Source organism: Schistocerca piceifrons, chromosome X (genome assembly GCF_021461385.2).
Source record: "Schistocerca piceifrons isolate TAMUIC-IGC-003096 chromosome X, iqSchPice1.1, whole genome shotgun sequence".
NCBI lineage: Eukaryota > Metazoa > Arthropoda > Insecta > Orthoptera > Acrididae > Schistocerca > Schistocerca piceifrons.
In genome coordinates, this window is record NC_060149.1 from 252,691,972 (window position 1) to 252,716,298 (window position 24,327).

A 24,327-nucleotide genomic window follows, 5' to 3' on the forward strand; every position below is an offset into this window, starting at 1 on the left:
ACAATCAGTTTATGCTGCACTTGTCTTGTGTGATGAATATGATGAACAAATTACAGATGATATGGACACACATCTTCCAGTGGAAATCCTGAAATGTGCTCTAGCAAAAACACTTTTGTCACAACATCCTCACCTTGACGGAAGGTAAGGGTAAAAAAGTACTAAACTTCACCACAATGATGGGTCCTACTTTACAATGGAACATAAATTGGTTCTGGACGCATTCAAAAGAATGTCAGATTTCTAGCTCAAAGAAGACCTCTGTGTTTATGTTGAGTTCACAAGAAAAATGTTTTAAATTATCTGAACCCCCTGTGATGGGTTATAGCCTTCACTGAAAAGGATAACCTTAGTGATACATGCCATTTCCTCAGCTCTGGCAACACCAGCCTCCAAGAAGTTGCTATTAGAGTAAATATTTAGCACAGACTTACTGTACACTCCCTCTACTACCCTCTGATGAGCCAAGGGGCTCTCACTAAAATTCTCACAGAACTCCCCCAGCCTTTCCTTGTCTGTATGGATTTTAATATATGCCATGTGCTACAAGGCTCTTGCACCAGCTTCTCCCAGGACAAAGCTGGCGAGAGTACTTTTTTACCAGAATATTTGTGTCTGTTTATAAGGGCCAGTGCATACACATTAGAATGGGTACAGGGTCTGTGCTCTCCAGCTCTTGAGCACACTGCTCTTTGAAAATTGGTTAGTCTACATTCCATTTGTCAGTTCCTGATCTGCATACACCAGCCAGAAGTAGTAGTCCCCAAAAGACAGCAGCCAAGGCATAGCAAGGCAAACTTGACGCCTTATGGCCAGCTGGATGTATCTGAACATACAGACTGCAGCCAGGAATTGGTGCATTATATCACCAGCACAGACCATCATACTGCTGATACATTCATTCCTAAGTTACAATGACATATAAAAAGACAGTGTATGCCATGCTGGAGTGAAGAATACTGCTTCATAGTCTGGGACAGGTATGTAGCCCTGTTTAGGTTCAGGTGCAGATTTCAGTTGGGAGGTTTTTAGAGTAAAATACTGTTGTTTTCTAAATGAGAGTAAGAAAATATTGTGGCAGGCATCTCTGAATTCTGTATACTGTTATGTTAAGCCATCTATTGTATGAGAGACCATCTGGAGGATTTCAGAGTTGCAAGGTATCCAATTACTACTGTGATGAAAACTGGTATTCCATGACCTACAAAGGAGACATTGTCCACTCAAATTACTACAGCTAAACAGGTTTGAGCATTTTGCAAACATTAATCATTTGTTGAGAGGAGTGGTGTTGACTTCAGTTACATCAACAATGAAGTATACTACTGCATTTTCTCAATGTGGGTGCTTGAGTCAGCACTGTCTGGGGCACCATCACCATCACCATTACCTGACAGCATTTAATACAGTTTGCTGTGGTAACCCAATGGAAACTCCAAAATAATTATCATTAATTTCATTTTTGAAATGGGACCACTTACCATATCATGGATAGAAGCCATTTCAGTCCCCCTCTTGAAACCTGGGTAGGATTGTAAAAGCCCAAGTATTTACTGTAGTGTTTCCCTCATCAGTTCTGTGTATGAAGGCCTCGGAGCACATGACTAGCTGCCACTTTGTCTGGATCTTAGGAGGAGATGTCACTCTGCCATTGATAAGCTGACTTTGCTGGAGGCAACTACACAGCAGGCTTTCCTGTGTAGGTACCATCTAAGAGGTATAATATTTTCACTTTGACAAGGTCTATAATACTACTTTGCGTCATAATATTGTGGAACAACTTCATATATTGGGCTTTCAGGGATGTCTTACAATTGTGCCTCCAGTTTTTCCTGTACCTATGTTACTTAAAGTTCTTAACATTCCATCTGGTCATGAAAATGGTGTTCCTCAAAATACTATTTTGACTGTGCCCCTCTTTTTTAATAGCTATTGATAGTGTTACATCCATGATAAGTAGCCTGTGCAGTGCTTCTAATTAATGGATGATTTTAAAATCTTCTTCCAACCTAACAGCAACCACATGTCAGTTGCAACCAATTATTAAGAGACTGGAGAAAGGGGACAACACAGATTTCAAATTTACTAATGTAATAAGTGTGAGCTCTTTTTTGCCAGTCCAGAGGTGTTTTTAATTTTACAGATATTACAACAGACACCATTTAAAGATTCGGTGAGGTTCCTGGACCTCATATTTAATGAGAAAATTATGGTGTTACCACATCAGAAATTTGTGTGAAAGCAAACTATGTCTAGGCACACAATATTTTAAAGTGTATAAGCCACTTGTCATTGGAAGTGAACAGAACATGTCTGCTCCACTTTTATGGAACCTTTTTACAGTCCCACATTGATTACTTTTGTACAGTGTGGGGGTCTAATTGACCACTGTACTTGGTGATCCTCAATGTGGTTCACCATGAGGGAATCGGCTGGCCATAATGGTGTTTGGGGGCAGCCCCAGTCTTGAAATGTGTACTGAAGCTGGTGAAATTACGCTTAATATCAGGTGTCAACTTCTCATGGCATGGCATGGCATGGAGCAACTTTTTAATAATAATCAGAGAGCAAGAAGGCCATTTAGGATTTATTCAAAGAGCTATGTTTTAAAAATCTGCTTAGCAAATATTAGTGTTTTATGCCCGGGTTGGAGGAAATCACCACCTTGGCTACTTCAGAGCCCCAGAGTTACTTTAAATCTGATACATTTTAAAAGGATAGCACATCTAGTGGCATTTTAAATCTGTTTTAGAGTATTTTATGGAAGTATCACAGTTTTATTCTGGTGTATATTGAGTCTAGGCAGATGGTTATCTTGGCTGCATGGTGGTTTTTCCTGGCCATGTATTAAGGATTTGCCTTCTAAATGAAATTATGATGTGTGGTGCAGAACTGTAAATGATCCTGAAGGCACTGGTATATATGCTTGAGGGGGAAGAATTTTCTGATTTCCAGCTTCCTCAGTGCCCTCCAAGTGGTTACACAGGCGTACATAGTAGAGAAAAAGCTTCAAATTATTCAGAACACTGTGATGAACTTCCACAGTCAAGGAAGCTTGCCAGGTACACGCTGTAGAAAAATGAACTGTCACCTTGCAAAACTGTCGGGCAATGGTGAGCCACCTCCTGGTCACAGAGATGGAATGAAATGGCTCTTACCTTTTTCCATATTGTCACTGTCCTCTGAACCATGCCTTGCTCCAGCAAGAAAACCCACCAGATTTTAGAGCTTGTGGAGTGTGTATTTCAATACATCTATTAACTCTCTCTCTCTCTCTCTCTCTCTCTCTCTCTCTCTCTCTCTCTGTCTGTCTCTAAGTCAATCAAAAATAGATAATAAAACTGACTGTGCATTTTTTGGCACTGAGGGGCAGTACATACCAATTCATGTGAAAGTTAAGCACACATCTAGTGTAAAAACAGAAAATCGGATATTATCTAAAAGCATTTTTTTTTCTTAATAATGTTCACTGTCAGCAGAAACATTTCATGTGGGAATATTGCCTGTTGCAGATCAATTGACAGTTAATCTTCACTCTGAATGATGACTTTGGTGCACAGTTAAATTCTTGTAAGGCTCAATATTTGAAATTTAGGAAGTTAAAGCCTTCAAGAATATATGAACACAGCTTGCTAAACTGACAGTAAGTGAAATGTGTACACAAACAGTTCTGTGACCAAATTAATTCTGACGAAATTTCAGGACTTTGACTGATACAATGAAATTTTGTTAGTTAAGATAGCATGAAAACTAATGTAGATATAATTTTCATGGATTATTTCATAAATAAGATTTGTGAATTTTGCTGCCAGTATTGTATTCACAAGCTATCTCTAGTAAAGCGCTGTAATAAAACTGTCTACATTCTTTAAAAAATAGACATTTTGGAGTAATTTTTAGAGGTCACAAACATGCTGTGGTGGGAGGCTGTATTCTGCAATAGGGTGCTGTGTATTCAGGCCAGTAATATACACTTGCAGCTCTGTGAACATGTCTGTTTTCATCTTAGGAGATGAGAATGCCCACAAGTCAACAAGGAATGATCTACTGCTTGTATCCATGCCACCTGACGTAAGAACAGTGTTTTGTTGTTTCAAAATTCACAACTAACAGGGACGAGAGTAATGACTTTCCAATAACCATTTGTTTCAATTCCTAAGATTTCCTAAATTTCAAATATTGAGCCTTACAAGAATTTAACTGTGCACCAAAGTCATCATTCAGAGTGAAGATTAACTGTCAACTGATCTTCAATAGCCAATATTCCCACATGAAATGTTTCTGCTGAAGAAAGGGCAACACCTTGTCACCAAGAATGTTGAAATAAAAATCCTGCTTCATGTTCGGGGTAACCTGAATGAGAGGGTCAAAGTCACTGTATGGGAAAAATCCCTCAAAAAAATCAGAACTGTCTCCAATCTGAACTACACACCCCACACCATTAGGCTGTCAGAGTAATCAACACTTGAATCATTTCAAAAGAGGCAGAACCATGACTTCACAGACCACACTACATACCTCCATTCAGGTGCTGTTCTGTTTGTGTTGTTTGGCCCACTAAGTGCATGGAGCCTTATGTATCACTGTTATAAATGACCTTTTGTGAGTCCACAGCTCATGGTCTAGTGGATAGCATTGCTGCCTCTGGATCACGGGGTCCCGGGTTCAATTCCTGGCCAGGTTGGGGATTTTCTCTGCCTGGGGACTGGGTGTTTGTGTTATCATCATCATTATCATCATCAGCCTTTTGTGAGGTATTAGACTCCAAATAGCTATTGTGTATAGTTTTCTTTGCAGTGATTTCTCAGAAACTAAATTTGTTGACAGCAGCGATTTGTGTTGGATTTGAAACAGATGGTTATTGGCAATTCATGACTCTCTTCCCTGTTAGTTGTGAATTTTGAAACAACAAAAAACTGTCCTTATGTCAGGTTGCATGGCTACAAGCAGTAAACCATTCCTTGTTGACACATTGGATGGTCCGTGTTGGTACACCACCAAATTGAACGACTTGATTCATGAAGAAGTCAGGGGCATTCCCCTATGTGCTATTTGTGTGTGTGTGTGTGTGTGTGTGTGTGTGTGTGTTTGGGTGGGTGGTTTTTTTTTTTTTTTTTTTTTTTTTTTTTTTTTTTTTTTTTTTTTTTTTTTACCTACAAGCTTGAAAAAGGAAGTTCATTCTGAAAGATAGCAAAGCTCTGTACCTTTTGTTTGGGTACCTATCAATGACGCAGTGTTTCTGCCTTTCCGTGAGTTATCGCCTTTCTTCCTAAATAATTGGTTTTGCTAAAAAAAATTTTGTGAGTGAATATCCATAATTTGGTGATTTGTACAAACACATGGAGGTCAGATTTGTTGTGAGCTAATAAGTGGTTCTGACTTAAGCAATATACCTCGTATAAAAGCTCTCGTGCCCTTCTTCTCAGTGGGTGTTTTATTTTTTCCAAAAATTTCCTATTTCAGAAGTTGTCTGTCATTCACTTTTCAACAGGTGTTTATTTACAAACTTCAGGTGCATAGTTTTGTAGTTGTGATTACAAAAATGTACAGATGCACCAGGAAAATGCATTAGTTTGCTAATTATTTGATCTAGAAAATTCCATAATTTAGCCAATCTTGGGTAGATTTGTGAATACTTGTAGGAGTATAATAATTTATTATTTTGTCAGTTTTCCTGTTAGAAAATCATATTTTAACAATGAATCTTGAGTTTTATCCATGAACACTGCTATAAATACATAGTTATACTGTACAGACTTTAAAACTGTCCTGGGTTAGTTATAATCTGCAAATACATTTTTATGATTTTTCTTTGGAGATGATCTGTGTTATAAAGTAATCAACTAGTTAATATCCTGCGATCATTCTCAAATTGAAATGTATTACTGGTCAGCTAAATGATTCCAACCAAGTATACTATACATTGTGATTCACACTGTGTGTCAAGCATAATATAACTTGTTTGTGTGAACATCTAATACGTGCAGTGACTGTGGTACTAGGTTCAATGATGACATTTTCAGTAAATATGTTGCCACTGTTAAGATGTGTGAAGTGCAAGAACTATATAAATTCATTATTAAAAGTAGATCATCATAAGGTGTCTGAAGTCAATAAATGAGAGATATTTCAAGCTAACTTCTGCAGTGCTGTGCTCATCATATAACAATCAGGTTGCTAAACCAAATAATTATAGGAGTAGTGTCATAAAGGACAGGTACCGAGGCCAAGCAAACACAGCTAAGTAACCTTAAATGTTGAGCTATAAATTATCACTAGATGGAAGGAATGTGGCCAGTGTCTGAATGGAAGGTTTACAGAGAATAAAGAACTCACATAGACAGTGTTCAGAACATGAATGTTCTGTTTGCAACTTTACAACAAATGTTGTGTATTTCAAATCCCTTTTGTTAGTCTTATCATCAAACTTCTGACTCATTTTGCTTGACAATGTTAGAGTTCTTGCTTTAATAGAAAATAATCTTCCATTCTTTCTACCTTTCTTTCTTTCAAAATGCGTTGGTTGGTGGCAGAAATACAAATTTTCTGCAAATGTAAAATTCATGAGAAATTATTCATTTAGCAGAAAACTGCCATTTAATTGAATCTCATCTTTCCATGAGGCCTGGGATGAAAGTCAGGTTGTACTTTCATGATACAATCTATATGAACTCAAAAGGAGAAGTTTGTAACACTAATTTTAGCACATTGTGATTAGAATAGAATGATATATTAAACATATGTAGGTAAGGAGATGAAATGGGATAAAAACAATTAAATGGTTGGAAAAATATATGGAGCCATGATTGCTAAGTGGGAAGGATGGCAACGCTAGAGAAAGGGGAAGTTACTTTTGGTGTTACCTTTTGTTTAAACAGCAGTTGCTGTGAGAGCATTAGTAAACTTCGGCAGCAAATTACGTAATTCTAAATCGTGTAAGAACTGTACTGTCTGTGAAATGAGAAGTCTGAAAACCAGAAGGATTTTATGCCATTGTATTGTAATATGAATGCAGTGCTGAGAGGATTAGCAGTATGTATAAATATAGATCTCTTTGGTACCATGTGTGGTGTCACTGTGGTTTACACCGAACTCACATTCAGGGAGAGGGGGATCCTAACTCCAGTCCACCCATCCTGATAGTGGTATTTTTTCAACAAGGGCATGGCCATGTAAATAACTGGCCCTTGTCCATCTTAGCAGTTTTTCTCCATTTAGCTGACATTATGCTCAAACTTTAGTTCATTTTCAGCTATTATTAACAGTTATTGTGAAATAATACACAAGTTCCTTTAATTGCATGACACACAATTCTGATACTCTCATACAAAAATATTCATATATGGAAGTCTAATATGTACTAACACCTGAAGTCTGTTAACAGAACTAATTTAGCCAGTTTAACCTTCCTGTCAAAGAAGCCTTTGTTGTCAAATGTGAAAAAGATAGTATTTCACAATAATCTGACAACTATGTAAAACTGAAGTGACATTAACTCCTTGACATAAAACCCTGAGTTATCTTCTTTTTATTATTTTGACAGAAACTTACAATCCTGAGGCAAAAAAAAAAAAAAATAAATAAATAAAATGCTTATATCCATTTCAGCACTATTAGTTAAGGGTTCAGCCACTAGAGAGCATCTGGTCCTACATTTGTAGCCTAGCTGTGATCTTTTGGTCAAGATGGCTGCCACTAGCTATCATCTTTACTGTGTACAGTTTTGGATACTCAGTGACAAAACACACACTTTCTGCCTCTTTTCTGTATTTATGGTTTTTAAAAGAGGACGGTTATAGTGAGCCTGAGTTTCATATTGAGTTTAGTGGCTCGGAAAGTGAAGAAGAATGGGATGTTACTGCATTAGAGACTGAAAGTGATGACAGTTCTTCAGTTGAGTGACAGGTGCTCACCAGTGGTATGAGATAAATACATCCATTGTGCTCCACCCAGCTGCTTTAAGATTTATGTTCACAGGAAACCATTGTGAAATACATGGTAAGACTTCATAGCTACCCAGAAACTAAAAAATAACTTTGAGTTTTAGGATATTTTAGTGAATGTCCAGTGCACAAATATACCCGGGATTTTATTATTAGTGATCTTCAAAATTTTGTAACTCATTATTTTTAGCTTTAAAGACTATCTTCATATGTACTGTCATTCACTATAGGATGCTTTCTTTAATAAAAAATTAGTTTTGGAACATAAATTGAAAGAAATCAATATGTTAAAACATTAAAACACACAATGATACATAGTTGTTATATATTTTAAAAAGGACAGAAGTTTTCTGATGGATGAACCAGAAATCACTGATTATTATAATTTAAAAAATTAATTATGCTAAAAACAAAATGTAATTACCACTTCTTTGAATGGTAATAGTTATACATTTCAAAATTTGACAAAACATTGCTTGCATATAGGAGACAAATGTATACACAAAGCCACTTTACTTACTCTTCTAAAATGGTGTTATTTATTGTGTACATGTATCTAGTTGTAGAAGCATAGGATTGCTAGGTGTAGTACTGCTTCTGTTCACTTCACTGCAAAATTTTGAACATCTTGGCAACTTTCTGAACAAGAGTGTGAAACCATCCAAAAGTCTAAGCACAATGAACAAGCACGGCATACCAAGCAATGCTTCACTGTCTTTAGTACAGCATGTGCGGAAATGAACTTGTACGAAATGAGGAAAGCCACATGAAGGGTATCAAAATCAAATAACAGCAATGCATGTGTGTAATCATAAATCTATATGTTACACATCTTTACGTATTTGTGAGCAAATATAGCTTTGATGGAGTTTTATGGCTGAAAGCTTCACACGTGTGTCAAGTTAAGCTAATGAGAGTTTTGTGTATTGAAATTGTAGGCTTTATTTGGCAGCAATCGTGGAGCATCCTTCTCATTACACATTTGTTTTGAGCCTTGGATTATGCTTTACAATGCATTGCCAATGCCTGCTAAGTAGTTATTGCTTCTACATTATATGAAATACTACAGTCAATGCAAACAAATTTAAATACCTTTCTTTGCTGCCATGTTCAGTAAATATGTCAAATAAGTTCATTTGACTTTAGTTTACTGGTATAGAATGTTGAATCAAAACACCTTTCAGCCATCTAAATTGTCAATTGTTATTTTATATGAGCAATCAATTTTAGCACTACATTATGCCATCTTCAGGCACCTGACCAACATGTAGGAAGATTCTCACCTTTGGTGTAGTCAAAATAGGGGCCAGCATTGAATGACTGGTGTCCATAGATTTCTACTTGACACAGTGATCCCTTGATCATCATTTGCTGGCTGTCAGGTAACATTTGGCAAGTGATGGTTGAAAGGATCACTGTGTCAAGTAGAAATCTACAGATGCCAGTCAGTGAATGATATCCCCTATGGGAATCTTCCTACTATCGGTCAGGTGGTCTGAAGGTGTAGTAGTGTAGCACCAAAACTGGTTGCTCAAATAAAATAACAACTGAAAATTTAGATAGCTGGAAAGTGTTTTGATTCGATATTCTGTATTGAACAGCCAAGGCCCCCCAACCGTCTGTATAAGGATGGACTTGGAGAGACTTGGTTTACTGATGGTGATGTACCCGAGAGAATCAAACCAAATATGACTAGAAAGCACTTGAATCCTGTTTACAACTTAAGTTTACAATGTATCTCTCTTCTTTCTATTGTTTTACATAGTTCTTATTATTAATATTATTATTAGTAGTAGTATTATTGGTTGCAAGTGTGTGCAGTTTTGAATTTACACTTTGTATGTCATGCAGTAAACTATCATCACGATAACCATCACTAGTCTTCTGATGCTATTTGAAATATTACATTATTCGCTTTATCCAGGCAAGCTCTAACATTAACATCAGTTATGTTATTTCCAAGGAAAAAGTCAGTGGCAACAAGGTTTGAATATCTCCACCAATAATTATGAAACCATTTAGTGATATTACGACTGGCCATGTCAATTAGATCATGAAGACTATCTGAGTTATCCGATGTGGAAACTGCTGGTGTTGGTAGATTACTAGTTGTAGACATTTCCAAAGTTGTCCCACTGGTGGCACGTGCATCGTCCATGCACTGCCAAAGGAATGTCTTGAGCCCTTCTGTTGTTTGGTGATCTCCATAAAGCCGTGGTATTGGGCCCCACAGCCAAGCAAATTCTTTAAAAAAGAGAGCACTGTTAATTTTAAAAAATAGAAGGCATTTTAACAATATATAGTGAACTCATAAAGAGGAGAATCATTTGGAAAGTACAGAGCCTTTTGTTATTCAGAAATATTTTTAAAATCGTCCAATAAGAGGAATACATACCAGTTCACACATACTGTCCTCTTGATTCGTTGCATGATCATCTTGACTTGACATATTATGTGACCACCTATTAATCTGCTTAGGTGCTAACATTGTCCACAAGCTATATACGAGCAAGCTGTTCTTTCATCTTCAGCAAAAACTGTAATATCTGAAATTGCAATCTATGCCGATTTTCCTCAGTGCATGTGAGGAGAGGGTCACACTTTTGTGAGGGCTGTGGATATTTATTCACTCATTATTGAACATTAATTGGAATTTCAGGATACTAATCATGTTCAGAAGGTCTTTATCTTTGACAAGAATGACTCTGATGAATGCCAGAGGGTACAGTATTTTACACATGTGTATTTCAATCACACCTTGCACTTCACAGTTGGCAAGACTTACAGTTTTTGTCAAATTCTGTCATGGCCATGGAAACTACATATCTTCCACAACAAAGACTGGATAGAATGGTTGGGCATTCTCTGGCCCCTACAAGGGAACTAGTGCCTAAAATGATATTTGATAATTATGGCGAGGGTTTCTTAAAAGGTATCAGCAACATAAATTTCTGTCAATGAACTTGGTCTTTGTAAGACAGAACTATTAGCGCATTCTAATTGAATCAGCTGTGGGTTCTTGGTGAAACAAGGCAAAAACAATGTTTGTGTAGTTAATAAACTATCAACTGTTTCTAAACAAGAGATATTAAAAGAAAAAAAAAGGTGGGTCAGGCTTATTCATCCTATTTCAAATCATCTTAGCAATGCCTGCCAAAAGGAAAATATACAAAATTGCTGTTTAAGTAAGAACCATGTGGAAGGTTAGAAATTTCAATGAAATGAGTAAACTGTGAAATTTAAATGGCGTACCAATCTGATGTCAGGAGTAAGCAGGGAAATGAAGGGACCTGTGATCAAATGGTGACATGTTTGACATACGATATGACAGAATTTTAAATGGATTATATAGTCAAATGTGGTGTATATAAGATTCATAGCTTTAAGACTATATCATCTACATGAGTAAAGACAGAACTAAAGGATAAGTTTTAACTTGCACATCAAAACTAAAAGGTGACCTTGATGTCATTTGCAAGTCGCTAGTTTGTCCCTCCTTTGTGCAGCTCACCCACTACCCAATGTGTGCCAAGTCAAGATGGCAATAACAGCAACAAAAGATGTTTTGCATTCTCTGTTTCAACAACAATAATTTACTTACAACTGTGTAGTGTGATTTACACTGATTGTTTTGAGCTGTAAAAGGTGCAGTGTAATAAATTCACTGATATCTGTAATTTCAAGACACTGATGAATCATCTAAGGAGGAATCCATAGTTCACCCCTGGGTGCTCATTCACAAGATGGAGCACATTATAGCCGGCCGCTGCAACCGAGCGGTTCTAGGTGCTTCAGTTCGGAATCGCGCTGCTGCTACGGTTGCAGGTTCGAATCCTGCCTCGGGCATGGATGTGTATGATGTCCTTAGGTTAGTTAGGTTTAAGTAGTTCTAAGTCTAGGGGACTGATGACCTCAGATGTTAAGTCCCATAGTGCTTAGAGTCATATGAACCAGAGCACATTATAAACCGTTTTGCATGTGTTTCACAGAATTTAATTCATAATGCTAGCAAAGAGTTGGCAATTTGTCATGTGTCTGACTTGTGCGTTTTGTGCCATTGTTTGTGTTTCAAACCATACCTATTCAGTTGCCAAGCCATTCATAATGGTAGTAAGCAACACTGTGTAGAGTTCCATGAATCCATTCTAGGCAGGGAGATGGAAGTTAACAATTTATTTTTATGTTTAGGCTACATTCCATTTAAATGGAACACGGCAGCCTCATACCATGGTCAAGCATGAGAGAGGCTCTCCAAAGCTTGATGTGTTTCACACTGTTTCCCAAGAAAAGACGTATGACTTTTGTTTCCCTCCAGAGAGATGGTTACAGGAATCACTTACTTGGATGTGTCAGAGATCTGTTGGTTTTTCCCCTGAAATGGTGAGAACATGCCAAAAATTTCATTTTTAGCATGGTGGGCCACCTCTACACTGGCACCTTAAGGGAAGAGCATTTTTCAACAATGTGTTGCATCCTCAGTGTATCAGTTGTAATGGGTGTAATTTTAAACATAATAGTTAAAAGCACCTTAGGATTGAATACTCCTATATATAAAAGATATATTCTGGCAAAATCAGATGGTTCTTTTGAAAGCACACACTTTGTACTCCACTGTGTAAGTTAAAATTTACACCCAAGTTTCTATCTTAACTCACGTAGGAGATGTAGTCTTGTGAAACTGACAAACATTTTTGAAACAGTCTATATTTTAACTGATTCATTTACTTCAAATGTCAAGTCGGATGACATATCTATAGAAGGGTGTTATCAGTTAACAGTTCACATTTTACTTTCCATGTGAGTTACAACCTAATGCAAGTTTTTTTTTTTACTCAGTGTCTTTGCAATCCAGAATTCAGTAATATTGTCATAAGGAAATCTTTTTAGATGTAATATAATTCTATGGTTAGGAAAGGAGACTAACACCTGTACTAAGAGACTGAAAAAATTGCTGTAAATGCAAGCTAAATATTATCATGTAGCAGCTGTCTTCCTTAGTATGGTAGTGGTGTCACTGTTGTGCGATGAAGAAGCTGCCTCATGGCACTGGAGACAAAAACAAAGGCAGAAACAAGCAATTTTTCATTTAGCAACTGGAATGTGCTCAACATCATGAAATGCCTAAATAGCTGACCAGATTAAATCACACTGTTTCCCCAGATTTAATATTCCTCTCTTACCAAACAGTTTAAATGACAACAAAGGACAATATGTGGACTTGCTTTAGTATCATATGGTGGTTAAGATTCTCCATCCAGCCCAAGAATCGATGTGGAGGAAAGGTCAGATACAGTCAGGCTTCATACGATGGATACAACTTGCTCCCTTGGAGGCCAGCACTGCTGCCACCATGGGCATGCCGCATGAGCCTGTCCACTGACAAGACAGTGTCCATAATACCATGGCCCTGCACTTCTCAGGCAGGTCTCGCTATTCTCTAAAGTATTTGATTTGTTCCATTGACAGTAGAGTGATTGACCTTGCCAGTGTTCACATTTTTCAGTTCATATTGCTCCCTGTACTGTCTACGCTCACTTACAATGGCTTTCACTATGCTCTCGATTTTGCTGCTTGCAGACTGTTCACATCATGTACTTCAGTTTCATCAACTGCAGGAATTGTCTGTCTGTTCCACCAGTTACTGCATCACTGCCAAAGAGGGTCATCATAAACTGTGTTCCACTTACACCAAGTAGGATAGAAAACTTGCAGTGACAGACAAAGCAGCAAGTAGCTAGCTGCTTTCACATTATCCACAATGCACGTGCTCTTAGATAACTCAAACACACAGAGACTGACAGATTGTAGCAGTTGCCTAACTGCTGTCAGTACACTGCAATTTAAAAATGTCTTGTGTAACATACACTCTGCTGAAGTGTTCAGAGCAGTATGACAGTATTTCTAGTGAGATAAGAGTGAGAATTAAAGCAATAGGATGAAGAGAAAGATGAGAGAAAATTACCATGGTAGTCACCTTCCTATTTCACATGTGTAAGCAGCACTACACTAGCGTACCTTGAATTGAGTATACACCACTACCTCAAAGTTGCCTGGAACTACCACTGTATTATCTCACTGTCTATCTACAACATGGAAAGTGTGACTTAATTTAATTTTGATGCATAAATGGAAATGCTGCTTACTCGTTACATAAATAAAAAAATTATGACAGTGCTTTTCACATACTCCCCATCTGAAGGACATTTTTTTAACAGAAATTGCAAGTTTTAAAAAAATTAATAAATCACAATTGAAATACTAACATACTTATTGGTTGCTTTTGGAGGTTCTACAATTAAAATATTTATTATCAAAAGCTAAGCCTTACATAACTTCTCATCAAAATATCTAAATAATTATCACATATCACTAGAGACATACATTTAAAAACATAAGAAAGGCAATTGATGGTAAAGAAAACTTTGAAATATTAACACAAACAAGAATCAAAACACATGATAAAATGAAAAACTGTTTCTGGAATGTTATTTATGACATGTTTTTTCAACAACATTGCAATACCATTTTTTCCCTGTAACCCTCTTCCATTCTATGCTTTCCTACCATTAGCTCAATGCAATAAGAGAACAATGGAATCACCACACACTCTACATTGATCTCACTAATTTGACACTCTGAAATATTCCCTGAATTGGCATATTTCCATCACTAATTTTATACACTGGAATATTTATCAACTGGAACATTTCCACCATTAATCTTACACACCATTAGCAATGATTACTAATTGTTGTTTGCTGGTGCCAAAGCACCTCTAGTAACTACTCATTCTTACTTGGCTCTTTGATCTTTGTCATGCCATTGTGGAGTCCGTTGAGTTTATTGCTCATTTCAGGTTTTTGCTGTTGCAGTAATTTAGTCTCAGGTGTTGACCATCAGCAGCATTAATTACAGTACATATTTGTTACCATGTAACTGTTTATCAGTGTTCCTTAAAAGTCACAGTTCGTATCTAATTCCCACAAATACAGGTATATTGTTCCTCTTACTATGGAGCCAAATGTGACTGGTCTGCAAGTGAATCAGTCCAATGAACCTATGATGTAAGATAATCATTTGCTGTGGCATCATCTGATTGGCTCATATGCCAGTGCTCATCAGCTTTCTTGTGTTTCAGCAACACCTTTGTTGTATCACTAGTCTGCTACTTATGTTTTGTTCCATTCTTGTGTGTCTGCTAATGCTTTTTGTTATATACATTAATTCAAGATACAAATTATATCAGACACAGGTATGAGATACACAAATGACCTATAAATAATCCTTAGTATTTGCTTGTAACACATATGTGTATGTGTTATCTTTCAACTGTTCATCTACATCTACATACATACATACTCCGCAGTCCACCATATGGTGTGTGGCGGAGGGTACCTCGTACCACAACTATCATCTTCTCTCCCTGTTCCACTCCCAAACAGAACGAGGGAAAAATGACTGCCTATATGCCTCTATACAAGCCCTAATCTCTCTTATCTTAGCTTTGTGGTCTTTCTGCAAAATGTAAGTTGGCGGCAGTAAAATTGTACTGCAGTCAGCCTCAAATGCTGCTTCTCTAAATTTCCTCAGTAGCGATTCATGAAAAGAACGCCTCCTTTCCTCTAGAGACTACCAACCGAGTTCCTGAAGCATTTCCGTAACACTCACATGATGATCAAACCTACCAGTAACAAATCTAGCAGCCCGCCTCGGAATAGCTTCTATGTCCTCCTTCAATCCGACCTGATAGGGATCCCAAACGCTCGAGCAGTACTCAAGAATAGGTCGTATTAGTGTTTTATAAGCGATCTCCTTTACAGATGAACCACATCTTCCCAAAATTCTACCAATGAACCGAAGACAACTATCCACCTTCCCCACAACTGCCATTACATGCTTGTCCCACTTCCCCACTTCATATCGCTCTGCAATGTTACGCCCAAATATTTAATCGACGTGACTGTGTCAAGTGCTACACTACTAATGGAGTATTCCAAGATTACAGGATTCTTTTTCCTATTCATCTGTATTAATTTACATTTATCTATATTTAGAGTTAGCTGCCATTCTTTACACCAATCACAAATCCTGTCCAAGTCGTCTTGTATCCTCCTACAGTCACTCAATGACAACACCTTCCCGTACACCACAGCATCATCAGCAAACAGCCGCGCATTTCTATCCACCCTATCCAAAAGATCATTTATGTAGATAGAAAACAACAGTGGACCTACCATACTTCTCTGGGGCACTCCAGATGATACCCTCACCTCCGATGAACGCTCACTATCAAGGACAACGTACTGCGTTCTATTACTTAAGAAGTCTTCAAGCCACTCACATACTTGGGAACCAATCCCATATGCTCGTACCTTAGTTAGGAGTCTGCAATGGGGCACCGAGTCGAATGCTTTCCGGAGGTCAAGGAATATGGCATCTGTCTGATTCACTTCATCCATGGTTTGCAAGATATCATGTGAAAAAAGGGCGAGTTGCATTCCACAGGAGCGATGCTTTCTAAAGCCGTGCTGATGCATGGACAGCAACTTCTTTGTCTCAAGGAAATTCATTATATTCTAACTGAGAATATGTTTGAGAATCCTGCAACAATCCTGCACTTAGCCCTTACCCTTTATTTTGCTTAAATTGCTACCCAGCAGCTGCCCCTCACTTTCTTCCTTATTTTGGGGTTACCATCTCCACCACATTAAGGTGCATTCTGATTGCTTTGTCAGGTCCTTGACATATGGAACAAATTTACTGGTTTCAGATTTCAGTTTTGATAATTTGTCATGGTCATTTACCAACACAAATCACATATGTTACAGTATACTGAGTTTTCTCTCTTCTGATGTTGAGTTTTTCATATCTGGCTGTTCCTTTAATATGTTGAAGCATAGTGTTGATCAATTTCATCAATTTTTATCATTGTTTATTTTGGAGAATTTACAGAATTTATAATCAATGTTTGTGATTCTTGTTGCTCAATTCATGACATTTCTATCATTGTCGTCGTCATCGTCGTCATCGTCGTCGTTGTCGTTGTCGTCGTCATCATCATCCACAATAATTTTATTACCAAAAGTTTAATAAGCAATAAAACAAAAATGACAAATTAATTCACATCTTTTCTCTACTTTTCTACATAGTCATATGTTCTCAACATATTTTTCCCTTTGTAGTGCCAGTTTTGCCAATGGCCTTGCCACAGTGGTAACACCGGTTCCCATCAGATTACCAAAGTGAAGAGCTGTCTGGCTGGGCTAGCACTTGGATGGGTGACCATCTGGTCTGCCGAGCGCTGTTGACAAGCAGGGTGCACTCAGCCCCTGTGAGGCTAACTGAGCAGCTACTTGATTGAGAAGTAGTGGCTCTGGTCTCGTAAACTGACATATGGCTGGGAGAGCAGTGTGCTGACCACATGCCCCTCCGTATCCGCATCCAGTGATGCCTGTGGGCTGAGGATGACAAGGCAGCCAGTCGGTACTGTTGGGTCTTCCAAGGCCTGTTCGGACTGAGTTTAGTTTAGTTTAATTTAGTTTAGTTTAGTGCCAGTTTCAATATGCCCTGTTCATAGAAATCCATGTGGTGGATGTATAACCATCTGCTGACTGCTGGTTTCACTTCTGCATCTGTCACAAAGTGTTGGCTGTCCAGGAAGTTCTTCATGGGACGAAACAGATGAAAGTCCAATTGTGCAAAGTCCAGACTGTATGGTGGATGCTGGAGCACCTCTCATCCAAATTTGGCAATTTTCTCGTGAACAGGAGCAGCAACAGGGGATGAGCATTGTCATGAAGTAGTTTGATATTTTCAGTGGCAATGTTGTGGCACTTGTCATGAAGGGAATGACGTGACTTAACTGAGGTTTCAATGTAGGCTGCAGTATTCACAGTGGTTCCATGTTCAGCAAAGTCCACGAATAACACACCATGCGTATCCCAGAACACTGCCACAAGCACTTGTCTAGCAGATTGAGCCACATTGACATTTCTTTGTACTGGGGAACCTGCATGTTTCCACTCCATAGAGGTCTGCTTTGTTTTTTAGGCATTTAGTTGTGCACACACAATAATTCCTTTCAGGAAGTCATGCCCTCCTGTGGCCTAATGTGTGTTAAGTGATCCAGGCTGGCCCTTGTGGTTGTTTATCAGGTTTTTAGGCACCCAGTGAACACTAACTTCATGAAATTTTAATGTGTCATGAACATTATCATACACCACACCATAGGAAATATTGAACTGGTATAACAAGGTCCACAGTTGCACACACTGGCCACTCAAAATTGCTGCTTCAATGGCTCCAACATTCTTTGGGGCTGCAGCTGTTACCAGCTGCCTGGAGCATGGCGAATCATTAAGGTTCACACAGCCTTCTTGGTACAATGCCCACCACTAGGGTATGTATAGTCATCCCCATACATGCCTCAAATTTTTCTGTGAACTTTACTCGGTTTACACCTGTTTGCCTACAAATATAAAACTACACTTCACTGCTTCTCACATGTTGACAGCAGTAATACGCACACCATTTTTGTATTCCATTAAATATGTACTAGCTTGATTGTTGTTTGAATAATAATAAAAATATAACTCTTTTTATTATGTGTTCCTCAAATTTTATTTTCTAAGTGTATATCAAGTAATCATTCAGTCATGATGTTGGAATTATATTAAATTTAACATGCAATGCCTTGAAATGAATTAATCAGAAACATACTTTCATTTAACAATAACTACAAAAGATAGTTATCATTATGTTGGTTTGTCAGAATTAAACATTGGGCAGTTCCATTATATTAGTACAGAATGTTGCTAGCATTTCATGCTTGCAAAATTCTTCAGTGGGGAGGGGCGGCGCTATATGATACAGATAAGTTCAAAACTGTAATTTCAGATTTCGCATAGTTTTAATCACATAAATAAAATGGTTTTGTACATTTATTCAAACATGATTCTAACATAAATAGTATTAATTTTATTATTTTTCATGTATTGGATTTATTTCAAAATTTGGTTGTCCCTGTTTTAATTTCATTTAAAGTGACTGACATTAAATCCATTAATTATAAACTTTCAATATAACTTCAGGAAAGATTATCAATAAGAAACTCATTTGTTATGTCAAAGACGTATTTGATAAATATGTTGTCATTGTACTTCCTGGCTACTAGTTCGAAGTCATAAGTTGACAGGAAGTGAGATGTGAAAGTAGTTTTTATATTTTGCATGTGATGCAGCATGCTTCATATTGTTTATTTGCAGGATAAACATTTGGCAAATATGGGCTAAATGAGTTGACAGTGAATATAAAAACCTGTGTTTTTTATTATTTGTATTAATGTCCAACATTAGATGAACCCAATATCAATCATGAATTTTACATACCTTAAGACTGATGTGCCAAAAATATGAAGAAAAAGTAATGAATTTAAAGAAACAAGAAAAGTCAGTTTTGCCACTGGAAGTACGATAACATTTCTAATCTGTCAACTCTTTCTTCAGTTGTTTAATAAGTTGAAGAAATCTGACCTGAGCCAGTTTATTGTAAAAGCAGAATTTGGGAAGACATTTCTGTTTGTGATAATATTTAGTATACTGAGAGATGGCATACTTTAGATGTGCAAAATAGAACACTTAAGTGAATAATATTACTTAGAAATGGAACATTTCTTGAACAAACATCAATGACACTGCAAAAAAAAAAAAGGCAAAATTGCTAAGATAATACCCTATATCTACAAAGCTTCAAAATATCTGAATTTCAGTGAGGATTTCATATCTTGTAGAGACTTAAACGGGTATGTATATTCGAAGGTTAAATGACAAATTGGAAGGAGGAGATCTTATTAGCATAAGAAATGTAACAACAGGAGTAAATAGTACACTTGAGAAAATACATTTATACTCACTCTCAGTGCACTAGTGTTACCAGATTATGTCAAGGCCAGCTCTATTCACTTCAGGGTGTGACTCTCTTTTCCCAACACAATGAGGTGCTTTAAATACCAACATTGTGGATACATGGCCATAAATTGCAAGTGTGAGGCAACTTACGGCAAATGTGGAAAGGTTGTATATGGACCTTGAACAATGTGTTCATTTTTTATATATTTTGCATGAAATGCACTGGGAAGCACACAGTACGTAGTCACAAGTGCTCAGCTTTCACTGAGGGGGAAAAAAAATTGAGAGACTCAAGGTCACAAAACAGGCCCCTTATGCCAAAGTAAAAAAAAGCCTATGATTCTATTAAACTGATAGTCCTTGCAGCACCTTTTGCAGCAGTGACTGTAAACACACTGGATTTAAGAAATTCTTCAACACAGATCTCATTGGCAGAACTTTGGACAAAAATATGTACCTATTAGTGCAATAAGGTCAATTGCGTGTATCAGCTAATCAGAGGAGGATGCAAGATGATGATAAGTCTGTTTTGCATAGTGTAGCTTTACCAAATGATAAAGCATGTAGCAGAAAAGTTAAAAAGCTGGCCATTAGAATCTTTGTAATGTGGTAAGTTCAACTAACCGGCTTGTCATGTTTCAGATGTCACAATGACAGAATCTTCTACTAAGTAAAACTTACTGCACATCATTGTCTGGATAACAGAGTTGAAGAGAGAAAGGGGTGGAATTTTGTTCTGGAAATACCATCTGCTTAATGCAGTCTGACAGAACTCTTTAAACAAGGCACAAGGTTGATTCACACATATTCTAGGTGTTGACACATGGCTGTGAACCTTGGACAATGGGTGAGCGACCAAAACCCAGTAGAGATATGGAACTTCAGGGTAACAGGTAGCAAACCAGTAGGGATAAGATGTGAAACACAGGAGGCATTTGAAAAAAACTTAAATTTAAAGGCAGTGGAAAAGAATATACAAGATCTAGAACTAAGTAAGGACTGAAGGACAAGGGACTGTCTTTGAGAAGTGAGACACCCCTCACATCTTGTATACCATGAAGCAGACGCAGCAAACATTAATCATGCAAGTGAATAATATGAAAGCATATCATTGCTGTTGTTATTAAATTAGTTTGTTACTTGGTAGTAATCTATGATCCAGCAGTTAAACACAATCTGTCTACTGAAATAACAGAAACCAATTTCTCTCATATGTTTCCTCTGTAAGTTTGGAGTACAGTTGGTGTCACTTTGAAAACTGGAGATCATGTGCCACAACCTTCAGTTGTTTGTTTCTCTCTCTACAGAAAATTTGAAAAAAATCATTTAATTGCAGACTTTTAGAAAAGTTGTAACAGAAGACCTCCAGCTTTTCGAATAAATTTTTACACAATATTACCAATAAATTACCCTTACCTGTCGTTGTTTCAGAATCATTGTATGCCACAATAAGAGTACGTCCAGTGTGCCACACGTCAGCCAATGTAGAATTGTAGGTAATGTTGTCGAATGACAGTATGTAATCACCAAGCTCAGAATACAGCAATGAAACAAATTCACGGTGTAGGTCTGTGTTCTTTTCAAATCCCATGGGGAAGTGGTGAATGTCAAGTATGACTATTTCATACTTTGCCCTCTTCAAGAATTCTTTAATATCCTTAAGCACAGGCAGCAGATGATTTGCATGAGGCAGGCTATGATTCACCGAGCATCTAAACAGTTTATTAGTAAATTTTAGTTGGAATATATTTGCTGTAATTTAATTGTTGTATCATTATAACACAATTTTTTCAAATATTGAAATTATTATTTACTATTTGCATAATCAGACAATCCTATTTTTATGTAATCACACAGAAATATATGTATGTATAAATAGTGCTCTTTTAGTCACAGTGAACATTGAACTCATTCTCTGGTTGTAATTTGTTTATTTTATGCTCTGTTTTTCTTGTAAATTCTACATTCTACTTACTGTGACTCTTTTTGGAGCCACAAAGGAAAACAAAGTTCTCCACAACTAAATATTTCTATTTTCATTGGGGGGAAGGGGGAGGGGGATGCACTTGCTACCCAGAGAGAGGAAGTCCTAGATGTAACTAGGAACTGTACTGAACAATACTGTGAATGATGCTGTGTTGCCAGATTAGAACTGGAAACTGTTCTTTGTAGTTGTAGTAGTAGTAGTAGTAGTAGTAGTAGTAGTAATTAATAAACAGTTTACATGGCGGGGAAAAATTAGAAAGTTCCTTTCTCTGCTAGTATCAATTCTTTTAAAACTGTATTTGCTTTTAAACAATAATAATCATAAACAACTGGACTCATTATTGTTCACTTTCAACCTGTACCTTATGATGTCATACTCAGCAAGTGTATATGGGCACAGCAAGACCTTGACTGTTAATCTGTTCCTTGACCTTGCTTGATGACAATGGGTTGAATATATGATCTGCCTGATCACAACAGTCAAATGACAACCTTAAAACTCACTAGCAGAAAAACACTAAATGGTCACATTCAAGTTAAACATATTACAATAATAAATACTGAATCTATTAATTTGTTTAGAAGCCATTTAAATCAGGAACTGTGTGGGAGGAAGTGCCAACCAACACAGCACATGTGAAATTAAATTCATTCTTGAAATTATTTCTTGAATGTTTTGAAATCTGCTTCTCCCAAAGACAGATTTAAACCAAACCAACATGTAGTTGGATATCATGTCAAAATAAGAGGAGAGATTGTATGAGTACCCCAAGCAAAATACTAGTTCTGTGTAGTCTTAATACCCATTTCAAAGGATACCAATGAATACTAAAACAAATTATTTTATAAAGAAAAAAATAGAAAATGACAATAATGTGTAATTTAAAGAATAAAACCAAAGCCATATGGCAAATTATAAGAAGAGAAATGAGCTGATTATGGACAACAGTAAACTAACTGATCACAGACAAGTGGCTAGTGCATTCAACCATTATTTTTCAAACAGGGCACAGCAGTTGATAAACATAAATCATGACAAACAGCCGTACAGTAAGAGAGAACATTCAAATCAAAAAAATTCATGGAAAGGCATTATTCATGTATCCAGCAACACCTGGAGAATTGCCAAAAATCATTAAAGGATTGCCTACCAGTTTGTTTTGTCAGGCTTCATCAAAATGTTCCTCAGAAGATTAACTGGCTTCTTAAATAAAGGAAGGCTGATAAGACTCACATGGATTCAGAGTTATAAAGTCAACCCGGTTAGCAATTTTTTCTTTTTAAATGTAATGTGATAAGCAACCTGTATCTGGGATATTTCTTGACCTAAGTAAAATCTCTGATGTTATTGATCGAGACGGTCCCTTGCATAAATTAAATAATTATGAAATTCTGAAAGGTGGATCCAATCATATCTCAATAATTGTCAAAAATTACAGGAGTAAAATACAAAGACAGTGAAACAAACAAAATTTCTTGTGTTTGCAGTAATGAGCAAAATATCAAGTATGGAGTCCCACAAGACTCAGTTCTGGGAACAGTCCTATTCCTGCTGTATGCAAATGACTTGACTGGTAAACTACATGATGGAACAGCAGTAATCCTTGACAATAACTCTGATATTCTAATTAAATCACATAGAGAGGAAAATCTGCAGGAAACTGCCACATCTATTATGCATAGCTTAGCACAGTGATTCAGGACCAATAGGCTGAAAAAGATGTGGTAGTTAAACCTCCATCTTGCAAACCCTGTTTTCACCACTGATATTACTGTCATACAAATATTTATGCATACATGTTCAGGAGGATTGTAAGTGGGAAATGCACCTTACTACTCAAAATAAAAAAACTGAATACATTATACAAAAGTAGTTTAATGTGGTCACAACAAAAGTGACAATGATTGGTGTTTAATTGGCTCATATTCCTTGGCAGCTGCCTGCCTGCATATGAGTAGTGCACATTTTTCTTGCTGTTTCTGTTGTGTTCTATTGTATTTGTGTGTCCTACCAATTTTTACCATGTCTGAGCTGTCACAGGAAATATCTATAACAAAAATTGCACAGTTTCAGGTACAGCAGATTGAATGCCTGCTGCTCGCTGTCAGTCAATTGATGTCCTTACTGAACAAGCATGCAGTAATGCTGCCGTTAGATGCTCCAAAAATTTTCCCCTACCACAGCCAGAACAAAGAATGGTCAGACTACTGGGTGCAATTAGAAGCATACTTTTCTGCCTACCAAATAACAGGTATGAAGAACAATGCTTACTTTTTGTCCACTGTTTGTCCTGATGTCTAAAACATCAGTGTTGGACTGTGTGCCGAAACTGTTCCTGAGACGGTCATGTACAATGATCTAGTGAAATCGCTAGTTGAATATTGTGATAGCGAATTTAATGTAGCATCTGAAGTAGAAGCCTGCTCAGACAGTCATGCAATGGGTAGAGGAACTCAAAGGTCTCACCAGACACTGTAAGTTTAAGTGTTTG

General features: G+C 37.1%; 1 protein-coding gene across 1 annotated transcript in view; it reads right to left on the minus strand.

The window, feature by feature from the left end:
* Window positions 1-8,260: 8,260 nt before the first annotated feature.
* LOC124721319 (PI-PLC X domain-containing protein 1-like) overlaps window positions 8,261-24,327 on the minus strand; it is a 71,973-nt gene continuing 55,906 nt past the window's right edge. The window contains exons 5-6 of the mRNA XM_047246229.1: window positions 21,266-21,561; window positions 8,261-10,187 (exon numbers count right to left, since the gene is read on the minus strand). Of these exons, the coding sequence (XP_047102185.1) occupies window positions 9,820-10,187; window positions 21,266-21,561 (664 nt within the window). The 3' untranslated portion in view covers window positions 8,261-9,819. The remainder of the gene's footprint in view (window positions 10,188-21,265; window positions 21,562-24,327) is intronic.